Here is a 20974-nt window from a genome sequence, read left to right on the forward strand (position 1 = left end):
CATGTTCTTTTGTGTTGCACAACTAACCAAGGTAGCTGACATTGCTTTGCAAAAAAAATATTAAAATTTACTGGCCCACAAAAATGGTGACTTGCTCTTTGTGTGCACCTGTGTTGCCTATGCTTTAAAAGAAAAAAAGTAGCAGTTCTCTTCTAGTTTAAACGAACTTCCTTGCTTGGTCACTCTTAGGCCATTCTTGCTCACCACTGGCAATTGTATGCCTGTCTACAAGCCTGGACTAAAGAGCACAGCTGTGATTTTAACCCCCACCCCCAAATTGGCAGAATAGGCCCATCTTTAGTAGTATTATATCATTAACCTCAGGAGAAATCTACCTGGCTCCCTGTTGGTCAGGAGCCATGCATTTATGTAATCCATTCACTTCTTGTTTATAACCCACATTTTCCAGGAATATGTGACTAGATTGGGTTTGCAAGTATGTGGCTTCGCCCAGCCAAACACAAGCTTCCAGCCATATATTGTGATCTGCTGTTTATATGGTATCAGTCAGGCAGTAAAACCGGAACATTTTCCAACCCTGGCATGTTGCCCTGGTGGGATTCATTCTTACTGGTGGGCCATGGATTGGGAAGATCTGGACTAGATCTAGGTTTAGGAGAAACGTACAAGTGTACTCCAGAATCCTAACATGAGCATTGGTGGGTTTTTTTGGCTCATTAATTACTATTAAGTTTTCAAAAAAGAGATCAACAAATTTATCAAATCTCAAATTAATTTCCAGTTTAATGTATCTTTAGAGGTTGACTTCTGACTCATACTTCCATAGTACTTTTTTTTTTTAATCGCCCGCCCTTTCCTACCGCATTATACAAAGAGATCTCCTCTGTTACAAAACCTGATGTAATTATGGTCATCTTTCTGCCATTGCTTAAGCTAATGTGAGCATTGTTGACATCCATTTTCCTGCAAAAACGTTAAGCAGAAAAATATAACAGAAAAATGAAGAGGAGATACAAGAGGATTGGAAGAAATTTAAAGAATATTTAGCCAAATGTTGTGATATAAGATAAATAGAAAATTCTTGGAAGTAACAAATAGGCTTAGGGGTAGAATAAGAATGTGTGTAGTAAATATTAAGGATTAGAGGAGAAGAGGTTCGTTAATGAAAGGAGTTAATATTAGAAATATGAAGTAGGAGAACTGTTATATAGGTGATTTAATGAAATTCAGATAGAGGGGGTTTGAGGAAGTCAGTTATCAATGTAATGAGAATTAGATATTTAAACATACAAATTTCCTTTGTGTTTAGTTGTGTTTATTGTGGTGTAATGTGTTTTTCTTTGTTATGTGGTTTGTTATGTCTTTTTGTGATAAGTGTGGAAAATCAATTTGAAAATTTGAAAAAAAGAAAGAAAAATGAAAGCCACTCCCATAAGTTTCCATAGATATGAGAATGAGAAGACCTCTTAATTTCCATTTCGCGATGGAAGAAAGACCCAATTTCCTTTATTCACTGTAGGGGAATCCCGGCCCCTCTGGAACTCCTGGAGATCAAGGACCACCAGGTCTTCAGGGTATGCCGGGAGAAAGAGGTATTGCTGGAACTCCTGGTCCCAAAGGCGATAGGGTAAGCCTCCCTCCCCCATTATTTCTCCTTCAAGTACTGATTTTCTGTCCACGATTCTGTATCATGCATTGCAAATAACTTGAACTTTCGTTATGCTTTTTTCAGGGCAGTATAGGAGAAAAAGGCAGCGAAGGGACAGCTGGCAACGATGGCGCAAGGGTGAGTCAGTTATTGGTTTCTCTTCTTATCTCCCCCACCCACATCCTGGTGACATAATAATGTGCTCTCAAATCCTCTTTGGATGCTCATGCAATTGGGAATTCCTAGTGATGAGAAATCAACAACTATGCACGCTAAACCGTAGCAATGCAGTTTGATATCAGGAGTTAAGAAACTGGAGTTGATTTTGAGGATTGGGGGGAGGGGGGCTGAGACAAACAGCTCCTTTTATCTCCGTGCTCTTCATACGGCAGTCATTTTATTCCGGAAGTGTCACACACACCATTTGAAAGTGCCCAACCTAGTAGCTCCAGAATCGATTTTACTATAGGGTTCAAACCTTGGCGGTTTTTAAACAAAGGCTGGATAGCCCCCTGGCATATATAACATAGTTGAGATTCCTTCCTTGTGGGGGCTTGAACTCGGATGACCCCTGAGGTCCTTTCCCCAAGTTTGGGAAACCCTGCTTTCAATGCAGGACTCTGAAAATTCACTCCTTTGATTGGATATTTACTATTATTATTTATTATTCCATAGGGTCTCCCAGGTCCATTAGGCCCAGTTGGCCCCGCAGGTCCCGCTGGTGAAAAGGTAAAAGGATTTTGGTAAACACGTCAGTGTCTTTTTTGGTATTCTATTACTTTTTATCTATTCCAGACTACGCGCAATAATATATTGTGTACTTTTTTTCTTCTTAAAGGGTGAACCTGGTCCTCGAGGTTTAGTCGGTCCTGCAGGCTCTCGTGGAAATCCTGTAAGTGAACAACTGAATTTACATTCCTTTTTTTTTCCCTTATGCTTTTGTTTTTGCTTGCAAAGGTCTAGTTCCTTCTCATCCTGCTGCTTCCGCCTGCTTATTTAGTTACTCTCTAGCTGCTTCTTTCACCCCAGGATTCCCTGCCTCCACACTTAATTAGTTTCTTCTATTTAACTTGACCAAGCTTTCTCAACTTGTTAAGTTTCACTTCCCCTTATACCGCTAACTATGCATATAGTTATACTGCTAACTATACATATTTTTCAACAGAAAATTCCTTAGAATCATTCCTGTCCCTCTCGTGCTATTTTGCTATAGAGGCCTGCATTTTATGTCTTTAGAAGCAAGTTTTGAATATCCCTTTAAAACCATTTCTCTCTCTCTAAATTTCATTCTCAGGGTTCCCGTGGTGAAAATGGCCCAACTGGTCCGGTTGGTTTTGCTGGTCCCCAGGTATGTGAATCTTCTAATAAGTTTCTTTTTATCACCACCTGTTATGGCGTCCACATTATCTTCTGTACAACTGAACCCAACTGAATTTCCTTTATTTGTGCTCTACCTAATTATCAGTATAGGGACGTGTCATAGCTGAGAGATAGAGCATGTGCATTTTCATGCAGGACATCCTAGGGTCAATCTCCAGCATTTCCAGGTCGGACTGGGAAAAGTTTGTGCCTGAAATCCTGGAGGTTGTCAGGGGCTGGTCTGAGAAGGAATGGTGGGAACCACTGCCCCCCTCTTCCTGCACCTTCCTGAGAAGAGGAGGACTGTATAGATTTAGAACAGTGGTTTGCAGAAGGTCATAGTTCAGAGGCTGCAGAGGGGAGAAGCTGGGAAATATTGGAGCAGCAGGAAGAAGAAGCACCCGGGGAGAGACAGCTAGCAGACTCAGTGTCCCTTGAAAGCATTCCTGAACCCCCCTCTCCCAGAACCAGGCGTGCCTTGAGGGTAGTAGAACAGAAAGCTCAGAGGCAGAAAACTCAGATGAGCCAGCGCAGGGGTGACATAGAATAGGAGGGACTGAAGGAGTGGAACTTTACTTGGAGCAATGCCATTATCTAAGAGAGACTGCATTCCTTCGTCTCTCACTATGAATATTGAATAAACTACTTGGTAAGAACTCTTCTGGTTTTTCTGCTTCTTGGCACCCCACCGTTTGAGAGATAGGATTCCCTGAAGCCTTGACAGAGAGCCACTGCCATTCAGTGTAGACCTCATTGGACCAATTTTCTGGCTTCCGGAACAGTTCAAAAACCAAGCCGCGGAAGCCGTGCTGGACATTCGGCTTCCGAAAATCGTTCAAAAACCGGAACAATCACTTCCGGTTTTCGATCGTTTGGGAGCTGAAACGTACGAATTCAAAGGTGTTTTGCTTCCGAGGTTCCATTATATAAGGCAACTTCTTTGGTGGAGAATAGAATACATCTAAATTATGTAATCAATTCCAGACTACATGCAGCCTTGACTATTATTTACATTGTATATGCAAGGAGTTTTGTTTTTGATTTTAAAGGGGTGTGGGTATCTGGGGGCTGTTCGTTGTGTATATTTTTAGAAAGTGAAAAATAACGCAGTTTAAAAATAAGCAACTTCGTATGTCCAATGTCATGCAAATGCATTAAATAAACGAATAAACTTTGCTATTCAGTGATCCACTGGTGCTTAGAATGTAAAGCTGGGAACCTTTCGAAGGTCTCTAATGTGGTGTTTCCTTCTGTGTGTCCGTGTTTACAGGGGCCTGATGGTCAGCCAGGTGTGAAAGGTGAACCTGGGGAGCCTGGGCAGAAAGGAGATGCTGGATCTCCAGGACCCCAAGGTCTTGCAGGGTCTCATGGACCACCAGTAAGTAAAAGCAGCGCTGGAAAAGGTGATGCAGGATTTCTGTCTATTGCAGCAACTGAATATCTCTTTTGTTTTCTCATTCCATTCAGGGTCCTTCTGGGGTTCCTGGACTAAAAGGTGGCCGTGGTACTAAAGGACCCCCAGTAAGTAGATTTGCTTTCTATTAATTTAATTTAATAAAAAATATTGGGAATGTCTAGGCCTTACTTGATATCGATTTGTGTTTTGCTTATGATAATTAAATGAAATGCATGATAGATGGATGTTTGTTTTATAGATACGGTGCAATTTTTCTTGTCTCATGTCTTGTCCGTGTCTGTTTCTTTTCTAGGGTGCTACAGGATTCCCCGGATCTGCTGGAAGAGTAGGGCCCCCGGGACCTACCGTAAGTTGCAACATTTTTTGGGAGGTTGTTCATTTTTTTAAAAAAAATCCAAGTATAAATATACATTCTAAATTAATGCAAATTTATTAATACAAATCTAGCATCATTTGCTTTCAATAGGTTGATTCTGAGTTTGACTAGCATTGAACAACACCCTACCATTTTTGATTAGCCAAGTGGGCCAAGTGCTAAATTTAGACTGGGTAACCTATGCTCTTCCTTCCTTTCACAGCTTAAGACTTTCTCACACAAGGGGTTGTTGTGAGAATAAAGGGGTGTAAATTGAAGATATGCCGTGTATGCTCCTTTGAGTTTATTGAAGGCAAGATCATAATGTTATAAACTGGTTGTAACTAGGGCACATGATCTATTTTTAACACCCCACTGGAGTAAGGTATAATTCATGCGAGAAACCATCTCAAATTAATTTGGACCGCTTTGCCAATGTCTAGATTTGGGGTCATCTGTCTCTCATGGGTGTGGAGGAGAAATTGAAGGTAACATGCTATCCCACCCTTAAGTGAATTCCAAGTCAGAAGCAATATGTGTTGGGAGCATATGCTGTATTTCCTTACCCAGTTTATGAAATAAATAAAAGGGACAGCTCAATAATGAGGCTGTTATGTAGAATTTGAAAATAGTCACACATTTTTTAAAAACGAAAAAAGCTAGTGCCTGGAAAGGAGACCGCCTGGAAAACATCTAGCTCCCTGCCTTTGCGTTCAGTTCTAACCCAAACTTTGATTTCTAGGGAGCTCCTGGCCCAGCTGGGCCTCTTGGTGAACCAGGCAAAGAAGGTCCTCCCGGTCTTCGTGGAGATCCTGGCTCTCATGGTCGAGTAGGAGATCGAGGTCCTGCAGGTCCACCTGGCAGTCCTGGAGACAAAGGAGACTCAGGAGAAGATGGACAACCTGTAATTTGGAGTGGTGCTTGGGGAGGGTTTTCTATTTGCAATAGATATAACAAAGCTTTCCTTTCCAAAATTCATTTTGTTTTGTTTTTGTTTGAAAGATCCAGTCATTTGGCTTCCTTGAACAAGATTAACAGCAAGAAACATTTCATAAGTAAACAAAAATCTCATCCCCAGGAGGCACAAAGATACGTCAGTTTCTGCCTTTCTGTGCCATGGCTGCCATTCTTCTCTCATGACCTCACTTATTGTCCTTTTCCCTCAGCAGTCCTAATTCCCTAATCTTGCAGCTTCCCCCATTTTTCTTTCCCATCTTGGCCAACATATAATTCCTCCCAAGCCTTGCACACAACACATGGGCACTCCTACTTTGAGCCCCACTGGTACAGTCCGTTCTCCCATGGCCTTTACCCAAATGGCCAAGGTCTGTTTGGGAATGAGCTAAAGGGAAGTACAAAAGACATCCATCATTGAAATGCTGTTTATTCCATTCCATTTTTACAGTATACATTACAGTAGATGCTCGGGTTGCGAATGTGATCCGTGCAGGAGACACGTTCGCAACCCACAGCATTCGCAACCCGCAGCACCACGTCTGCACATGCATGGGTGGTGATTCGGCGCTTCTGCGCATGTGCAAAGCGTGATTTAGCTCTTGTTTGCATGCGTGAGTGCCAGAAGTAACCCGTTCCAGTACTTCCGGGTTTCGGCGTCTCTGTAACCTGAAAATGCGCAACCTGAAGCATCTGTAACCCGAGGTATGACTGTACCTTCAAACCATTTCTCACAAATCACATGTGACAACGGAATTGAAAACTTCCATGTCTGTTCTTTTCTATTTAAAACTGGGGCCTTCTAGTGGCATTATGGTGTTTGATTTCTGCATCTTGTTCTGACATCTTTCTCAGTTGCTACTCTTTATAGTACAGGTAGTACTTTCCCCCTTTATCCCTAAAACAAACTAAAGTTGTACACTTGGGTTAAATATGCATCTTAGAGTCTGCAATGCAATCCTCCTGTCTTGTCACTTCTACCTCCTAGGGTCCTGATGGTCCTCCAGGCCCTGCTGGAACTACTGGCCAGAGAGGCATTGTGGGTATGCCAGGTCAACGCGGAGAAAGGGGTATGCCTGGGCTACCTGGTCCTGCTGTGAGTATCAGCAAAATGTGATCCTAGTGTCTTCTCCATAGGCTATAAGATTTGGGTTGTGCTAGTCCCCCTCCCCCCACTGTTTTGTCGCTTAGTAGATCAACACAAAAGTTTGAAGGCCACATGTGATAGCTATTCTTAATGCTGCACCGATACTCATTCAAATTTACTCCCAATGTGAAAAGAGTTGTATGTTTCACAAAATGCGTCTTCAGTGACCTTAACCAAAGGCATGGTATTTCTTTTCATTCTAGGGCACACCAGGAAAACAAGGCCCAACAGGACCACCAGGAGACAAAGGACCTTCTGGGCCACTAGGTCCTCCAGGTGCTCATGGCCCAGTGGGTGAAGCAGGGCCAGAAGTAAGTGGCTTTTTCTAGGCTACAGTAATATATTAGAAATGTATGTGTAGTGCTTATTTTTCAGCCAGAGCGCCCTGGAGCAGGGGTGTAGGAAGGGGGTGGGTGGGAGCGGTGGGAGCGGGTCGCCCTGGGTGCCCTCACGGAGGGGGGTGACATTTGGTGCACCGGCCGCCTGCGACTCCCAAGCCTACCCCAAGCCGTCGGGGTAAGGGAGGGGAGCTGCGCCACTTTGCCAGCGGCACACCTCCTTTCCCCTTCATTTTGACAGCTCGGGGGAGGCTTGGGAGTTGTGGGCTGCATGCCGATTGTCCGCCATGGGTGGCTCGCTCCGCCCCCGGCTGCAGGGCTCACACACCACTCCAGGCACCTCAGCGGCTATCCCACGCCTGGGAGGGCACCCTCTGTGCCACGCCTCTCTCGGGAGCACGCCCACCCTGGGCAGCGGGGGTATATGCTCCGCCGCTGCCCTGGAGCACAGTTCTAGCGCCTCTCAGGCGGGTACCATTATGGGCCACCACTCTCCTCACCCGCTTCTTGCCTTTATGTACAGTGGTACCTCGGGTTACATACGCTTCAGGTTACAGACTCCGCTAACCCAGAAATAGTGCTTCAGGTTAAGAACTTTGCTTCAGGATAAGAACAGAAATCGTGCTCTGGCAGCGTGGCAGCAGCAGGAGGCCCCATTAGCTAAAGAGGTGCTTCAGGTTAAGAACAGTTTCAGGTTAAGTACAGGCCTCCGGAACGAATTAAGTACTTAACCCGAGCTACCACTGTACTTCTGAGAAGCCCAAAACAAACATTTCAATTTTAAATGGAAGCTGGCCAACATGTGCAAACACCTTTTTTCAGATCTATGACTCCACCTTGCTCCTAGCTGAGATTGGTCAAGCTATGGCATGGGGCCAATTCTCATTTCCTTTTCTTCAATTTGTCTCCCGTCTAGCAGTGGCGGCCTTTAAGCTTCCCAGCCAGGCACATACATGCACATTTGCGCGAGGGCCCTTCCGAGCTGCCCTAGCCATCCACATGAACCTAAGAGAAAAAGGGAGGCGGGGGCACATTTATTTAACCTACACCAGAACCACGGGCGACCCCCCCAAATCAGCTAGGGTGTTGGCTTGTTTTAGTTTTTAGCACCTCTATATGTTACGCTGGCATCTGTTCAGGGCTGCCCCAAGTCTCCCGGCAAATTTACAACTTCATGGTGAGTTCTGGTACCTATTTTTCTTGAGGGGGGGGGAACCCACTGTAAATGTATGACATAGTAATTGCATTGATTAAACGCCCCAATTCACAGAAACTTATGTTTACAACTTAATTAGCTGAAAGCCCCTCAGGCCAAGTGGTGCATAATTTGAAACAACAGTAATACCTAAAAATATCAAGGTAAAAGCAGAGCAGCGGAACAACCATCTGGGGCAAGATGGTTGTAAAAATACAATAGCTTAAAGGCCTGCACAAATTGCCCGGTGATGGAAAACCCTTGGGCTCGGTGGCAGACTTGCCTCCCTGGAAAGACGGCTCCAAGGTTGAGGGGACACAATCTTTCAGAGACCTTCAACTACCTAAATTTTGAGAGTAGGGGAACTGAGGATTACCCAGGCCATTTAGTGCCTTAGTTATGCTTGGCAGCTTGATTTGGATTCAGAAATGGACAGAGAGCTTGCGTAGTTGTTTTAAAACTTCCGGACATGATCGAAATGCCTTGTCTCAGTATTGTGATCTGGTTTCTGCGTCGTTTTCGAGGTCGTTACAGTAGCTGGAAAGTGTTTTGAGGGAAGTGAACTATAGTGAATTTTTCTCCTTGGTAATATATTCTGAAAGTGCAAATACTCGCAGCTGAGTTTATATGTGTCTGCCTGCAAATTTTGTACTTCAGTCAGGGCCGTCTTACCCATAGGTGCTAGGGGTGCGGAGCACCCGGGCGCCGGGCTCTCAGGGGCGCCAGTCCAAGAGTCCGGGGCCTGAGAGTTGAGTCTGGGGAAGAGCCCACCTGCCGGTTGGAGTGCCGCAGTGGGCTCTTCTGCGGGCGGCTCTGTGCCGTGAGTTCAGGAACTACCAAGCCAGCGAGATGCTGAGGCGGCCAGCCGGCTCCGCCCTCCTGCGTGCCTGGGGCTGGGCAACCGGGGGGGGGGGATCTTTGCACCTCAGCACCGCATATGCTCAAGACAGCCCTGACTTCAGTTGCAGTTTCCAAACTGTGTTCAAGGGAAGTCCCATGCACACTGCACTGTTTAAGACATAATCAGTGCCACTGTTAACACCTGACTTTATTTTCTGATGTAGGGACCTGCTGGCAATGATGGTACCCCAGGACGAGATGGAGCTGTTGGAGAAAGGGTAAGAATAGTACACAATATTATATGGAGCTGTGTTGTAAGTTTTGGCGTCTTCTATGTCTTTGGGTTAAATCACAACCCAAACTCTGAACTGCTGCAATAAAAGCCAGTTTCAAAGCTCAAGAGCTTCAAATAAGAAAGCCAAGAAAACAAACTTAACCATAGTTTCAGTTAGGGCCAGTATATCGTCCCCAATGTTTTAGAAGCTATAAGTCACCACAAAACCATTGGTCTCACTTGAATATAAAAGCTGCCAGTAGCTTTTATTTGTTGTCTCAGGACTGCCGAAGGTTAGTGGTGGTACTTATGTATGCCATATTTACATACAAACCATGCCAAATATAGTTGGTACATCTCATGATTAAGATAACCTCATTGCTCATATTTGTGGCTGAGATACCTTTCTGCATGGATGTGTTGATATTGTCCATGTGGATATGAGCTGTCAGTTTAAGAAGTAGATTTTCTACTACAAGTGAAGAGAATGACTCTACTCCATCTTCTCTCTCTCTCTCTCTCTCTCTCTCTGTCTCTCGCCATGCTGGTTGTTTCAGTGCTGATTCAATTCGTGCAAGGGCATGCAACAAGATGTTGCAGTGTGAAATGATCTTGTTCAGATTTCCAACCAATCTGCAGTGTCCATTTCCAGGATACTCCTTTACACTCCTCTTTCTTCCTGGTTTTCAATTCCCCCTGCCCACCCAGCATTCTATGGCTATTGAATTTGAATGAATGAATCTTGATTTGCGTCAGCCATTGGCCATAGCAACAAAACAACAACGCGATATACAAAAACAGAAATAAAAGTCGATTATATAAAACACAGTTTAGGGTCCTGAGGCAGCAGTCAAATAGTGGACCTTATTCTGATTGGCCCAGCTAAAAACCTTGCAACCTTTGCTGTCACCTGTTCATCTTGATCTGCCAAGGACACTGTGGCAGTGGTTGGGCGACATGGAATAGACAATAAAAGAGGCGTGATAATCTCATTCCTCAAGTCTTTATGTTCAAGTTTTATTGTGGCAAAAGCCAGTAACACTAAACACCACAAGATCAAACAAAAAGAAATCAACAATAACATCAGAAAAGAAAAAGAAAAAAAAAGATTACACAAGGGAACTTCGCAGTGTGCCATTCAACAGAAGAGATTTACGCTTCCTGATTACTAAAGTGCAAAATTTGGCCACCTCATATGATATTGAGCTTGAGGAATCTTCCAGAAGGTATTTTCATAGAATTTCGGGGGAGGATTCCAAATAATGTTGTAGGGGTATAAATTTTGATAAAAGCGGCAAAATAAGTTGAACTCGTTCTTCACTATAAAATTCGCAAAATAGAAGGATGTGTGTGACAGATTCTACCTTATTAGACATACAGGGGCAGAGACGCGCATGCATTGGTACCCGCGTGAATTTGCCGTACAGCACTGCTGAGGGCATTGTCTCAAAGCGGGCTCTAGAGAAAGCCCATCTATAAGCTTCGTTAGTGATGTTAGTTAAGTAAGGGGCAGCTACAAAATTAGGCCAAGCTTTTAAGCATCTATACGTCTCCGGGAGTAGGGCGACTTCTTGTTGTAATTCGACATCGTAAAGTCTCTGAGTGATAATTGCTTTTGCCTTGTTTGGAGTTTCAATAAAAACTCAAGTCTTTATAAAGAGTGCAAGCCAGAAGGGCATGTGCCACTGATTCGGTATTGCCATCTCCACAGGGACATAAGCGTTTTTTGTGTGGAATCTGTTGGAATCGTCCCTCGAGTGCAGCAGGGCAATACATACAATCTTGTGAGGGTAAAAGTGTGTCTATGTCAGGTGTAGGCAAACTCGGCCCTCCAGATGTTTTCAGACTAGAATTCCCATCATCCCTGACCACTGGTCCTGTTAGCTTGGGATGATGGGAGTTGTAGTCCTAAAACATCTGGAGGGCTGAGTTTGCCTATGCCTGGTCTATGTTTTAGAATTGCTAGGTTATGCAGATAGGGTGCCAGAGAGTCGAGATGGGAAGGTGGACAATATTCATACCGTGGGCCAAATTTCCTTATTGTGCTTAAGTTGTACTGATGCTCAATATCATTTAGGCGCTGACAAATTAGATGGTTTGCTTTGCTAGAACCCAAAGTAAGTAGCTGTTGTGGCTACTGAATGGGCACATTCCTCACTGGGCTGTTTGAGGATTCCTTCTCCCCTGCTTAAAATTGTTCCCTAAAATTATTTTGGTCTTCCTGCTAATACCTCTGCCCTGTGTGCATAAGGTGCTGCTTTAGCTATGTAAGGATTGGCACTCAGAGAATGAATTTGTGACATATAGACGAGAGAATATTTGTAATTCTTCTTGCAGGGTGACCGTGGCGAACCTGGACCTGCAGGCGTTCCTGGTTCTGTGGGTTCTCCAGGCACTCCAGGGCCAGTTGGGTCTCCAGGGGATGCAGGACTAAGGGGTGAACCAGTAAGTATGGACATTTCCTTTTGTCTTCGTATGTAGTTTCTCCACCCTTGGTCCCCACCCTGTGCTCAGTTCTCACCTGTGGCTGTCAGTGTGGGACAGCGGCCACACCACGGGAAACAGCTTCGACTGGTTGCTAAACCAGGTGAGGATAGCCGATGGGTCTCAACCCCTCGGTGAGTTAGGGACTTCCGCTGCATGTGAAGACAGGCTCCAGTGGATTGAGACCAGTAGTGGGTCCAATGGCCATGAAGGTGGTTTCTGTATGTGCTGTAGAGGGAAGTGAGGGGCAGATGGGGCCCGTCAACCTGGGAAGGTAGCCCATTTAGGAGAAGGAAAACTCTGATCCCAAACTTCTGCTGCCTTGTGACTGTACTCATTTGGGAGAAAGGTTTGAGGACAGGCATGGCCAAACTTGGTCCTCCAGCTGTTTGGGGACTACAGTTCCCATTACCCCTGACCACTGGTCCTGTTAGCTAGGGATGATGGGAGTTTGAGTCCCAAAACAGCTGGAGGGCCAAGTTTGGTCATGCCTGCTTTAGGAGTAAGCCCCAAGGAAAAATCCATATCCACTGCCTTGTGGGACATCTTCAGGAGAAAAAAGGCTAAGGAGTAAACCGTGCAGAAATCTGGAGTAGACCCCCAAAGATTTGGATGGAGTTGGATGGAGCCTTGTACGCCTCCTTCCGGCAACTCCTGCATTCAAACTGATGCCAAATGTATTGCTCTGCTTTCCTTTGGACCACATCAGTGAGGCTGTCATCTTAGCATCCCAGGACCTCCTTACACACTGCCCAGGCTTGTGTCCTAGAGAGGCCACTTGGGTGCTGCTAACACAGCAGTTTGACTTCACCCCTGGAGGTGCACTCCATTGTTTTTCGAGACAGATGGAGTCCAACAACAGTATGTGACTCTAGTTTCCTGGTTGGCAATACAGCAGCCTAGAACTGAGCACTTATAAAGCAGTCACTTGTGAGGCTAAGGATATGGCCTGGTCATGCTTGGAGGAGACAGATGTCTCTTGTTCTTTCTTGGTGGGTAGGATTGCTGTTGCAGTGTGGTGTAGTGGTTAAGAGCAGTGGACTCGTAATCTGGTGTACCAGGTTTGATTCCCTGCTCCTCCACCTTGGGCCAGTCACACTTCTCTGAAGTCTCTCAGCTCCACTCACCTCACAGAGTGTTTGTTGTGGGGGAGGAAGGGAAAAGGAGATTGTTAGCTGCTTTGAGACTCCTTAGGGTAGTGATAAAGCGGGATATCAAATCCAAACTCCTCCTCCTCCTCTTCTTCTCCTTCTTCTTCTGCCGTTATGAAGTGCCATTGGTGACCCTAGAGATACTATGTAAAAGAACTATAAACATGGTAATGAAGTTGATAAAATAATGGCATCAATCATGAATAAACTAATGAAACCACTTTTCTTTTCCCTGTAGGGCTCTCGAGGTCCGATGGGCCCTTCTGGTCGTGCTGGAAAACGAGGTTTGCCTGTATGTCCTACATGAGTACTTTTAACTGACTGTAAATGAGTTAAATTTAGGGCAGAAAAAAATAACAGACCATTGCAGTTCTTTCTAGTTGTTTGCCAAAATTACTGTCAGTTTCAAATCAGCTGTTAAAAAATAAAGAAAGGGATAACATTGCATTTTGGTTCAACCAACTTAATGCAAGCAACCCATTGCAATATTTCAAATTAATCTAAATTTACTCATGAACTGAATCTTTGTACAAGCAATTTGGGATCTGCCTTGAAACGGCCCGTGCCTTTACAGTCGTACCTTGGAAGTTGAACGGAATCCATTCAGGGAAGTCCGTTCGACTTCCAAAACTTTCAGAAACCAAAGCACGGCTTCTGATTGGCTGCAGGAAGCCGTGCCAGATGTTCAGCTTCTGAAAACCGTTCGAAAACTGGAACACTCACTTCTGGATTTCGATTGTTTGGGAGCCAAGGCGTTTGAGATCAAAGGTACGACTGTACTGTAGTTTAAAAGTGAGTTCAGTAAGTATACACAGGGTTTCTACTTGTATTTATTAGTTGAATATAAGCTTATGGAAGCTGAATTCGTAGCAAAATCTTTCTTTTTAGTTGGTTCCACCATTTGACTAGTGCAGCCAGCAGACAAATGTTTTCTAAATGTACTTCCCTTCAAAGTTCTGAGCGAACAGAATTAACCAGAAGCTAGAAATTATCCTTGTTTCTCAATAAAGAGAACAAAAGGCCATTCTGTAAGGTTTTTTTATTATGCAGACTTGCAAGAGAGGGGGAAAGAAAACATTGCAACTATGGCATCATTGCCCTAGGAGAATTTTCATTCTTATTTTGGGAACAATCTAACTGTACACCTTTTGTGTCACTGGGAGATATTTAAGCACGTGGTCAGTGTCCCTGTTAAATGTAAGGATGTAAGAAAAGCCCGCTTGATCAGACCAGTAGCGCATTGAGTCCAACCAGATGCCCATGGAAAGCCCAGAAGCAGGATATTCAGAGATAACCTACCTCCAAAGGGGGAGTTAGATGGGGTGTTGTAATTATAGATCGTCAGATCAGTGTTAAGCCTCATGCAGTACCCTTGGGACGCAGGTAGCGCTGCGGGTTAAACCACAGAGCCTAGGACTTGCCAATCAGAAGGTCGGCGGTTCGAATCCCCGTGACGGGGTGAGCTCCCGTTGCTCGGTCCCTGCTCCTGCCAACCTAGCAGTTTGAAAGCACGTGAAAGTGCAAGTAGATAAATAGGTACCGCTCCGCCAGGAAGGTAAACGCCGTTTCTGTGCGCTGCTCTGGTTTGCCAGAATTGGCTTAGTCCTGCTGGCCACATGACCCGGAAGCTGTACGCCGGCTCCCTCGGCCAGTAAAGCGAGATGAGCACCGCAACCCCAGAGTTGGTCACAACTGGACCTAATGGTCAGGGGTCCCTTTACCTTTTTAATACCCTTCAAGTTAAAATCCATGAATGATGCTTAACTTTACCCCCCTTCCTACTTTTAGGGTCCACAAGGTCCTCGTGGTGACAAAGGGGACAACGGAGATCGAGGGGACAGGGGACAGAAGGGTCACCGAGGCTTCACTGGTCTTCAAGGTCTCCCTGGACCTCCTGTGAGTCTTTATCAATATTTTTTTGCCTTTACTTTTATTCAAAGATTCCATTGTTGTCTATGATCTCTGATCTGGAACTTGCGTATGTCGTAAACAAAATCTGCCCTTTTCCCCTTGTGGGGTAGCCAAGAGCCCATATAGAGTCCTTACGTAGGTACCCTATTGGTATGAGAGAATAACAGAGGCCAACCAGAGAATATTGAGAAGCAAAGCAACTAGTAAGTCTGATCTTTATTGATCTGTTGCAACAGGGTGCTCCCCTCACACGCAGGAAAGGAGGAGGACCCTGAACAAAGGTGTGCCTGCCCTTATATAGACATTTTAAATTCCCTGCCCTGGAGCTCAAGACCACCCCTCCATACATCATACATACATCACAGAAGGGGTGTAACCCAAGACCACCCCCCTCAAACATCATACCTACATCACAGAAAAGGCGGTCTACAACAGAAATTTGAATGTTGTTGTTTTTCCTGTCTGTCGGGTTATCTGATAAAGCCTTATCTGATTGCCTTTCCTGGTAGTCTGTCACCCTTTGAAATGGTGATTACTAAATTCCTGTAACAATGGGAAGGCTCTCTGACCCCCTCCCTCCTTGCAGAGAAAACATTTGGTCAGTTTGGGAGTCAAAATGGTTTCAGGTCGGTCTTCCTCTGCTGATCTATGTACGTGCTTGGTTGGTACATTTATGAACATTTATTATATGTATAAGACCTTAAAATTCCTATAACACGTACCACTGTATATATGGAGCAACTGTGCATGCTCTTCCTATTACTTTTGATAGAAGGCTTTCCCCCTTCCTCACTGCAGTTAATAGGGAGCCTTTTGTAGGCAGTGCACTCTGTTTGCTTTTCAGAATCCCCACACTCCAAAGGGTCCTCTGTGTGTCTTGCAAATAAAATGTACTAACACATTTTTCTTTCTTATCTGCCTGCCCTCAACCCCAAAATCCAAATCTTTTGCCATATCGAGAACTTGAAAGAGATGAGTACCAAGTCCCTTCTAGTTTACAATCACCCCATCAAAATCTTCTTCCTCCTCTTCCTCTTCCTTTTCCTCTTCCTCTTCTTCTAGTTGCCTGGAAAGCTCTTGCCACAGGCAAGTAGATGAGTGACTATTTGCAAGCTTGGGCATATAACACAATAGCCAACATTTTTGCTTTTGCATCCTCTTATGATGAACTGCGTTATTTATTTATTTGGGATTGTATCTGTTGAATAGCGGGTAGACATAGCAGACGACACAGCGGTTTCTCCAAAGCAGCTCTTTATTTGTAAGCTGGAACAGAACTGAACCGAAGGGTTCAGCCAGCCTGCTTATATAGAGCTCCAGTACAACGTAACTGTAACAACTTTCTGTAACTATCCAATCACTGAACGTCACTTTCGATCCCTTATTTGCATATGTGGACCTGAACTATCTACAGTATCCCCCTGCTGGCCCAGGGTGAGAATTTCAGTACATAACAGTATCCAAACTCAGTCAAACCAAGAGTAGACCGACTGAAATCTGTGCACACGACTAACTTAAACCCATTCTTTTCACTGTGTCTACTCTGAGTATAACTTAGTTGGAGAAAACCCAATATTTCTTACTCGCTTTTTTCCATAAGGTCTCAGGGCGGATTATAACAAAACAACCATTCACTTTTAAAAGCGAGTGAAAACGAAAGTCCCAAACCCAGGGCTCGTGTTTCCTTTGGGAATGAGGCACAGCAGAGACTGTGGTGATATTATATATGCTTTATTTACTTACATATACAACCTGAGCCTGTGATAGAGGGGTTCACAGTATTAACACCCCCAAAGGGTCTTTTCTCTCTCTCATAGCTGCAGGTTTCAAGCAGAAATCAAATGTTGCTCTCAAATATTTTTCTGACTCTCTCTCCAGCTTGCTGCTTTCTTTCCCAGTTGCATCACTCCACTCCCTGCTCTCTCAATCTGTTGAGGGAGGGGGCTCCATCCATTTACTGTTTTAACCCCTTAATTTAATTCCTGCTTAAGGGAATCACCCAGGCTACCAGCTCACCAGGAGGCTAACCTGGCTATTCCAAGAATTAAGCCTTGATTAAATTCTAACACTTGCAGGGTCCAGGGATTAGAGGAGTCTGGCACACAGCTTAACACCCAAACTCACAACACTACCATAATGTTTATTTTAAATAATGTCTCACCCATATTATTTCCCTGCAGGGTCCTATTGGTGAACAAGGCAGTTCTGGGATTCCAGGTCCATTTGGCCCTAGAGTGAGTACACCAGATATGAAAAACAATATGGAAACAATTAGATTTTTTTCCTCCTGTTGAAAGTTTGCTGTTGTGCAGATGGTGTTTTGTTGATTTCAAAGTAAATGAACTTTGCATGGGGATTACAATGTACTTTCGTTAAGCAAGGTTATTGCTTGAGGCTATTTGTCCTATTCTTTTCCAAATATAATCTTGGATTTGTCAAAAAAAAAAAGTTAGCTTGCAGAGGATCTCAATTTTCAATCCCAAATAACAAGGTTCTATCCCTCAAGGTTATGGAAATGTTTGGAATTTTTTGTGTACAAAGATGAATGGAATTCAGGGAGCCAATGGTGTGTGCCCTGTGTGCTAATTTGCATATCTTTAATGACCCTTAGTTGTGTTTCCCAGTTCACTCTTTACAATATTTTCCCATTACGTCCTTGCATCACTTACACTGCCTCCCTGTTCCTTGCAAACACAATTCCATTTTTAAACTTTTTTTTTTTTTGCATATGAACAAAGCACAGATAGTGGGACAGATTCTGCCCTCAGTTATTCATGCCCTACCTGCTTAGATGCCAGGTTAGATGTTATTTATTTACTTATAGCATTTGTAGGCTGCCCTATAACAAAAAATTCCCAGGGCAGCTTTCAACATGACTTTTTTAGCAACAAAAATAACCATATAATATGATGCAACATGAAACTTAAGAAATGGAGAATAAAAAGTAGATGCAAGGCCAAATTAAACAGTGCCTTAGCTCTGTATCTGTGCCTTAATATACAGAGGTGGAATCTACACATATATTAAAAAATTCTGAAAATGCTTTTTCGCATTGAATTTTCCATAAGGCTTGCCATTGCCATCTAGTGTCACATTGTATATTGCGCTTAAAACACACTTAAAATGTTTTATTTGTAGCTGTATAGCTGAGTCCAGAGATACTTCTTTAAAAAAAATATATTTTTATTAAAGATTTTCTTGGATTACAGAAGTATGTGCAGTATCTCCATTTTCAGGTTATAGAGTCTTTTCTACAGATCAGTTACATTTGATGCGAGTCATTAATGTTGCATACAGTATAAGGTTGGGGTACATAAGACGGAGGAAAAGCCAGAAGTATAACTCTTCAGCTGAAGTGGGTGATTAATGTGCAAATTCCTTCCCAATGCAGGGCCCTCCAGGTCCAGTTGGGCCGTCAGGTAAAGAAGGAAATCCTGGACCACATGGGCCAGTTGGACCTCCTGGTGTAAGAGGAACTTTGGGAGAAGCAGGACCTGAGGTAAACAATGGGGAAATTTAGGGAGGGTGGCGGCGGCCTGGGGCTGTATCAATTTAGGGTTTTATACAGCATTTACTCCATTACTGGTGCAAAAAGTAAGAAAGCTATTGGTAGTAATTTTACTATTGGGAATTTTGTTGCTTTGGAGGGGAAACGACTCTCTACTTAATTTCCAAAGGAGGAGATTAGCGAAAAAAAGTATGCTCTGTGTTGAAATTAGATTGATTTTGTGGGATATAGTCCATTGGACTGCCCCCCCTGCTTGGGGTGCGGTTGGTTGGGTTTTATCTTCTAGGGATACTTACCCTATCAGCCCTCCACCTCTTTCCCATACCATTTTGACCCAGGAGTCCTGGCCCAAGGATGACTTGTTATTGAGGGGATGGTACCCATCTATTGGGGAGGCTAGTATGGGATCTGGGATTTCCACAATTGAAGGGCTAGGGAGGAATGGCGGTGGGGCTAGATATCTCTATCGGCGAAGGGTTTCGAGATGCAGTGATCCTCGAACCCCTTCCAATCTATGCCCCATCCCAAGGGATGAGGGTAGGGAGAGCAAGGATTACACACCTCCGTCATTGGTGCTGTGCAATGCCAGGTCCATAGGCAACAAAACCGCCACCATGCGTGACTTTTTTGTCTCGCAGGGGATTGACCTGGCTTGCGTGACGGAGACCTGGGTACGGGAAGGCGAAGTAGTCTCCCTACATGAGATAACACCCCCAGGTTTCTCTGTCCTCCATCAATCGCGGACTGTGGGTTGGGGGGGAGGAGTAGCGTTGTTATTCCGGGAGGATTGCTCTTTCAGAGCTCTGCCATCACTGGCGATCTCCGGCATTGAATGTGTTGGTCTCGTGTGGGGCACCAAGGAGAGCTTGGCTGTCTGGCTGGTGTACCGACCACCCAGCACACCTGCAGCCACCCTGTCAGACCTGCTGGAGGTGGTGGCGGGCTGGGCCTTGGAGTTCCCAAACCTACTGGTTTTGGGAGACTTCAACGTCCATGCCGATGCCGCTCCCTCCTCACAGGCTCTGGACCTAGTGACTTCCATGGCAACACTAGGGCTCTCCCAGTTTGTTTTGGGCCCCACTCATCAAGCAGGCCACACGCTGGATCTGATCTTTGGGGCTGGCATAGATGTGATCATGCTCCCCGCTGTGGAAGTGCCATGGTCTGATCACTACGCTCTGAAAGCCAAGATTGACTTCCCGCTCCTCCCCGGCTCGGGTGGCGAACCTATTTGGGCTCGTCCGCGAAAACTGATGGATCCTGATAGATTCCGACAAGCCTTGCGGAACCCTGCTCCTCCTGGCGACTCATTAGATGACCTTGTTGAGGACTGGAATAACCGGCTCTTGGCAGCCATTGATGAGATCGCGCCTAAGCACCCTCTGCGACCCCGTCGAAACCGGGCACCTTGGTTTACTGAGGAGCTCCGGAAAATGAAGCGGGATCTCAGACGGCTAGAGCGAGTATGGCGACGGACTCATGATGGAGCCTCAAGAACATCTTATAGGACGCTTATGAAAGCCTATGAGATGGCTATGAAAGCTGCTAAGAAATCTTACTTTGCAGCTTCCATTGCATCCGCTAGCTCTCGCCCGGCACAACTTTTTAGAATAATTAGGTCAATAACGTCCTTAGGAGGACAACCAAATTTAAGCACAAATTCGACCCACAGCTGTGAGGCATTCGCAAGCTTTTTTGCGGAGAAAGTCCTGTTGCTCCGCCGTGACCTCCCTGCCAATTTAGATACAGTGACTGAACTGGAGGCCCCTCGACTGACTTCAGGTCCAGTGTTGGACCATTTCGATCGGATACTCCCTACTGATGTGGATAGATTCTTCCAAGTTGGTAGACCCACCACCTGCCTCCTTGATCCGTGCCCGTCTTGGCTGATTAGGGAGTGTCCAGATGTTGCGCGGACCGCCCTGGTTGAAATTATCAATTTGTCCCTTGACACGGGGATATTCCCAGGGGAACTGAAGGAAGCAGTGGTGTGTCCACTCTTAAAGAAAACTTCATTAGATCCCTTAGACCTATCCAATTACCGCCCAGTTTCAAATCTTCCATACCTGGGTAAGGTAATTGAGAGAGCGGTTGCTGAACAGCTTGGTAGGTTTCTGGAGGAAACATCGGCATTAGATCCATTTCAGTCCGGTTTCCGTCCTGGTTTTGGGACGGAGACGGCTCTGGTTGCCCTAACAGATGATCTCCGTAGACAACTGGCTCGAGGCGGGTCAGGACTGCTGATCCTTTTAGATTTGTCAGCAGCCTTTGACATGGTCGATCATGATCTTCTGGACCACCGCCTCGCAGACGTAGGGATACAGGGCATAGCCCGTAACTGGCTGTGCTCTTTCATCTCTGGTCGGGGACAGAGGGTGGCACTAGGGAGGGAAATGTCGTCGCGCCACTCCTTGGTGTGTGGAGTGCCGCAG

General features: G+C 45.0%; 1 protein-coding gene across 1 annotated transcript in view; it reads left to right on the top strand.

Moving 5' to 3' along the window:
- The window catches only part of COL5A2 (collagen type V alpha 2 chain), a 200002-nt gene that overhangs the window by 166699 nt on the left and 12329 nt on the right, over nt 1–20974 (top strand). The window contains exons 35-51 of the mRNA XM_083626217.1: nt 1481–1588; nt 1694–1747; nt 2285–2338; nt 2448–2501; nt 2904–2957; nt 4239–4346; nt 4436–4489; nt 4678–4731; nt 5483–5644; nt 6683–6790; nt 7045–7152; nt 9439–9492; nt 11826–11933; nt 13362–13415; nt 14912–15019; nt 17215–17268; nt 18426–18533. Of these exons, the coding sequence (XP_083482343.1) occupies nt 1481–1588; nt 1694–1747; nt 2285–2338; nt 2448–2501; nt 2904–2957; nt 4239–4346; nt 4436–4489; nt 4678–4731; nt 5483–5644; nt 6683–6790; nt 7045–7152; nt 9439–9492; nt 11826–11933; nt 13362–13415; nt 14912–15019; nt 17215–17268; nt 18426–18533 (1404 nt within the window). The remainder of the gene's footprint in view (nt 1–1480; nt 1589–1693; nt 1748–2284; nt 2339–2447; nt 2502–2903; nt 2958–4238; nt 4347–4435; nt 4490–4677; nt 4732–5482; nt 5645–6682; nt 6791–7044; nt 7153–9438; nt 9493–11825; nt 11934–13361; nt 13416–14911; nt 15020–17214; nt 17269–18425; nt 18534–20974) is intronic.

Source organism: Podarcis filfolensis (assembly GCF_964270895.1).
Source record: "Podarcis filfolensis genome assembly, chromosome: 1".
Classification (NCBI taxonomy): Eukaryota; Metazoa; Chordata; class Lepidosauria; order Squamata; family Lacertidae; genus Podarcis; species Podarcis filfolensis.